The sequence below is a fragment of the Gekko japonicus genome, unplaced genomic scaffold, assembly GCF_001447785.1.
Source record: "Gekko japonicus isolate JY-2015 unplaced genomic scaffold, Gekko_japonicus_V1.1 scaffold269, whole genome shotgun sequence".
Classification (NCBI taxonomy): Eukaryota; Metazoa; Chordata; class Lepidosauria; order Squamata; family Gekkonidae; genus Gekko; species Gekko japonicus.
This window is the reverse complement of record NW_015168659.1, coordinates 46,965-51,980: the sequence shown is the minus strand read 5'-3', so window position 1 is coordinate 51,980 and position 5,016 is coordinate 46,965. Positions and strand designations below refer to the sequence as shown.

General features: G+C 38.9%; 1 protein-coding gene across 1 annotated transcript in view; it reads right to left on the bottom strand.

Moving 5' to 3' along the window:
• The window catches only part of HMCN1 (hemicentin 1), a 234,521-nt gene that overhangs the window by 185,055 nt on the left and 44,450 nt on the right, over window positions 1-5,016 (bottom strand). The window contains exons 15-16 of the mRNA XM_015415242.1: window positions 2,858-3,130; window positions 1,608-1,703 (exon numbers count right to left, since the gene is read on the bottom strand). Of these exons, the coding sequence (XP_015270728.1) occupies window positions 1,608-1,703; window positions 2,858-3,130 (369 nt within the window). The remainder of the gene's footprint in view (window positions 1-1,607; window positions 1,704-2,857; window positions 3,131-5,016) is intronic.

Genomic DNA, 5,016 nt, shown 5'->3' with positions numbered 1-5,016 from the left:
TTTTTAAGTTAAAATCAGTATAAAGGTATTAATAAATTGTTAGTAAAAGTAAAATATTTAAAAAGTTTTAGGATCAATTATATTAAAAAATAATGAATTGGCAGATTAGTGGAATAATTGTTATAATAAGAGAGGTTAGAATATGGTGTGGTTAATTATTTAATTGTGTTTAATGGTGTTAGAAAGTTGTGTTATGATGTTGTAATTAAGTTCTAATTAATTTTGATAACAGCTCAGCATGATTGTGTTGGATAAAGATTAACTTTGGGATAAACAAAGATAGATAAAGACCTGGTAAACTATAACTGGAAGATATTGGTGTAACTAAGTGGAAAATCCTCATTTAATAAATAGTAGAGTTAACTTTCTAGCTAAGTTTGATATAATGGTTCCAACAAAATGATAAATTAATATAAAGGGTGTAGAGATTGATTGAAAAGTTAAAAGGGTAATAAAAGAAAAAGACTTAAAAATTTCAATATTAAACCCTGTACCCATACTAGAAGCAAGGAACTGGCAGACTACTGGAGGATGTGCAAGCGTTAGAACCTTGCATGGTGAAGATAATGAGGAATATAAAAAGCAATTATGAATGTCTTATACTACTGATATGTACAGTGTATTTCTGAAAATGTAGTATACAAATCTTAAAGGAAATAGAAATAGAAGTATCTACTCAACACAGAATTGATCATAAGGCTGAGGATAAGAACAAAATATTTATTTTTTGTCTGGTCTGTTTGTTACCCTGTGTTGCTGAAAAGAAAATTGCTGTCATAGGTTTTTGTATGTAGTCTTGTTGGTTTTCTTGTTTATATGTATGATATAGGCTTATACTATTAAAAACCCAATAAATATATTGTTAAAAAAAGATAAACCTATCTAAACATGTACAATAAAGGTTGAGGTTATGCCATTTTGCACTAGATAGTATTCTTCCAAGGGGAAGAAAAGATACTGTAAATCCTAGATTTTTCATATGCCCACAGGAGGAAGATATCTAGATGTCCCTATGACAGACATTATTCTCTACCCTCTAAAAGGAGCAACTTTTTAAAAACACCACAGACAAAATGTAGCCCATAGACACATTCTTGAAGCCCTGTCCTTAATTCTGTGTGACTCTGGATCTCTTTCATACACTCATTCTTTCCCAAGTGATTATGTATCAAAATAAATGTAAAAAATAGAGACAAAACTACAAAAATCTTTAAAAAAAAACCCCTAAAAAAATCAAACAGATCTGCACAGCAAGGTGGAAGGGGGCTGATTCCCTGCTCCCATAGCAGTCCTCTAACTCCCCATTCCCACTGTTCCTGGGAGCCTTTTGATCTCAAGGGGGGCATTTTGTGCTGTAATGGGAGAGGGTCATGTGAGATAATTGTTCTCCAAGGGTGGAAACCCTACCACCTGTGGTAAATTTGACGACATCCAAACCAGTAACTACGTGATCATTATGGGCTTGGCCCAGCCTAACTCTGCATAGTATCGCATTCTATGTTCCTTGCATTTTAAACATTTTTCTCAGATTTTTTTAATCCATTATGCTTCCAATCATGAAGAAAAAGGGCAAAATGAACAGCACCAAATAATACGCCATTCCTCACCTTTGGCTGGACATGGAAAGGCAATACGTTGATTTGCTACTCGTTCTTGAAATGGAGTGTTATATGGTGGATCAAGGTCACTGACTATTGGAGGTTCTAAAAGAAAAGCAACGAAGAACAGAAACAGAATTTTACATGCTCTGACACATTCCGCAGCATTCTATTCGAAATTCAGAAGTGTTTAATTGATCATAAAGCAATAGTCTGCAATTAATTTTTAATAATGTTTGGAAATGTAAGAGTTTGCCTGCTTTGGGTTAGAATGTTATTTCTGCTGCTTAAAAGCTTTTCAGGGTGGCTAAAGTGTGCCAAAATTCCTTGACAAAAGAACTCTAAGGAAATCCTGTATTCTCTGAATATAAACCCCAAGCAGGGGCATATTTCACATCCATCTAGGTCAGTCGTAGCTCTCTGACATGTTTCTTCCCATGTGTTTGGAGCCATTTGCCTTTCCTTCATATTTCACAGTGCTCAGAACTGAAAACACCACTGTGCATGTGGCAAACACACTCAGTGCATGTAACATGAATTGGCTCACAAACAGTGTTCCCTCTAAGCTGAGTTAGTGTGAGCTAGCTCAGTTTTTTAGCCTCTAGCTCACACATTTTTGTCTTAGCTGAGGAAGAATGGCTCCAGAGCAAACTAATTTATGCAGTAGCCAAATCGCACACTCACAACCTTAGTGCCAGTAGCTCACAAAGCAGAATTTTTGCTCACAAGACTCCACAGCTTAGAGGGAGCATTGCTCACATCACAAACCTGGTTTTTCACCTGAAATCTGAAACACACCTTTCCAGGAGTAGCAGGTAACAGAGACACAATACTGCCATCTACTGGGCCACATTATCCTCTTGATACAACACTAGACTAGCCAGACACATTCCTTTAACTCCTTACTTCGCTGCTTATTTTTTGAAGGATAGATTAGACATTTTCCTTAGTAGACTCCTCTCCATTCATCTGCCTGGCATTTCTCCATTCTGGCAACAAAAACTCAGTTGTCCCATCAGCTCCTTAATTGGTCTGCTATGTTACCTAGTTATGCATATTAGTGCTGATCGCTCAGTAACAATTCAATGGATTCAACGTTGTTGTTTTCTGGATCACAAGCAAACATCAGATTTTGCTGTATCTTTCTGTTAAAATGTAATGACTTAACAGCTCTCCATGGCAAGTGAAAACTTCACCCCACTAATACTAAGAGACATCATGCATTTTGGTAACACTTCTACATGCAATGTTACAGTTACCTTGAACATGGACAATTATCTCAACTTCGTCCTGACCGGCAATGTTATTCGCCATGCATTTGTAGGTTCCAGAGTCTGAAAGCAAGACATTGCTGATGCTCAGCATCCCATCCATGGACACAACGTACCGCCCGCTGTCTATCAAAAGGGGATTACGATCTTTAAGCCAAGTGATAGCTGGAGGTGGGACTCCTTCGGCACTGCATGGTAGATCAATTCTGTAACCCACTTTTGCTTTCATCACTTGTGGTCCACGTTGTATCTTTGGAGGAACTAGGCAAAGCAAATTAATTAGCTTTAATCTATGGTGCTTTTACCAGATACAATGAACAGCTTTAATCTATGGTGCTTTTACCAGATGCAATCAACATAAATGTGTTTGACCTCTGCTTATCGTAAAGATCGGCATATTTTCAATGTGATCTCTAAAATATGTCTGGTACATTTTCATCCCACCCTTCCTCCAAGAAGCGTATAGAGTTGTGTGCATTTCCTCATTTTATCAGCACAAGAATCCTGTGAAGTACAATAGGCTGAGAGACAGTCATTGGCTCAAGGTCACCCAATCAGCTTTATGACAAAATGAGGAACTGAGCCCAGGTCTCCCAGATTCCAGCCCAACACTTCACCTCCTGCACCACACTGAGTCTCAGTTTAGACTGCCCTCTAAGTAACACCATATGTACACCAAGTTTCCAGGGCTAAGACACACAATAAACTGTGACTCCACAGAGACTTTATTTGCTGAGGAACCACCACATTCTTAGCTTGAGCATTGTTAAGTCCATATGAAACCCTCTTCCTCACGTTGCCATTTGGTGAATTGAAATGATATCAATAAAAGTCAAACAACTACTTTTTAGTTTAATATTTTGATTACGGGGTGTCATTTAGAGCATCACCCACCCACCCTTTTCTGACCACATGTCATTATTCCTCAGGAGCGCCTCTCAGGAAATCACTGGTTATTCATAATAGGTACCTCTTAGATTGGAACCTGCCAAAAATTTCCATGTGACTTCCTCCCCCCCCCCCCCCTTCCCCTGCAAGGGAAAATGCCCCTCGAAATGCTGTTCCTTGCGAGCAGGGGACTCCCAGGAACAGCGGGGAGGGGGGAGCTGGTGGCCTGCAGTGTGTGTGTGCGGGGAACTGTTGGAAATCATACACCCTTTCATCAGCAGACATCCTCCACAGAATCCAACCCATTGTTATTAACAAAGAAATGGTGTAATACAAGATATAGGTATGCAAATGAACAAAGTATTTTGCTTTTTTTTAAAGGGAAGGGTTCTGTTTAAATGTTGGTTTAATTATTATTAGCTGTAAGAAAAAATCACAGAAATGTTCATAAAATACTGCTTATCAGTTTACCCTTTAGCATACACCAGGCCAGAGCTTTGGCCTTTTTGGCATCCTCCATACTGAAATAACTGCTCGGCTACTGAAATTTGAAAGGAAGCTGACCATTTTTAAAAGTATCCAGGCGGAGGTGCTTGGACAGGCTGGGCTGCCAATGTAAAAAAATAAATATCCTTTCACAGCACAGTGCAATTTAATTTCTCTCAGACAGACAAATACGCTCAAATTGAATGCTTGTGAAGACTTTCAGGATGCCTTCACTGATTACGGCAAGTCTAGACTGGAAATCTTTGTGTTTTATTTTCCATTCTCATTCTCTCGAGCATACTCTGGTTATTTTCTATCTGCAGGAAGAAGCAATCGGAATCTTTTGTGATGGAAGTTTGTTACATATCCTCTGACAGCCTTAACCTCCCACCTCTGCAGTCTCCTGCTGCCAACATACGTTCAGCCAGGATGATAATATAGGGCTGGAACAGATATTGCTGGTCCCAGAAAGGAAAAGCCTGCATAGATAAGCACCACTATAATTGCTACAGGAACTGTCTGAATCAGTGGATTTCAAACCACATTTTAGGCAATGTTAGAGAACCTTGGAGGCTTATCCAGGGTTCCCCAGTAGGTTTCACAGTTAAAAGATCCATAATGGTGAGCAAATTGTCAAGTTGCATTTTAGAGGGAAACAGTGGTACGTTAGAAGGGGGGAGGATGAAGTGACTGAATTTTGAAACTTTGAGCAAGATACTCAAGCTTGAGGAGGGAGCTGATATAATGGAAGACAGTGGTGGTGCTGGAGAATG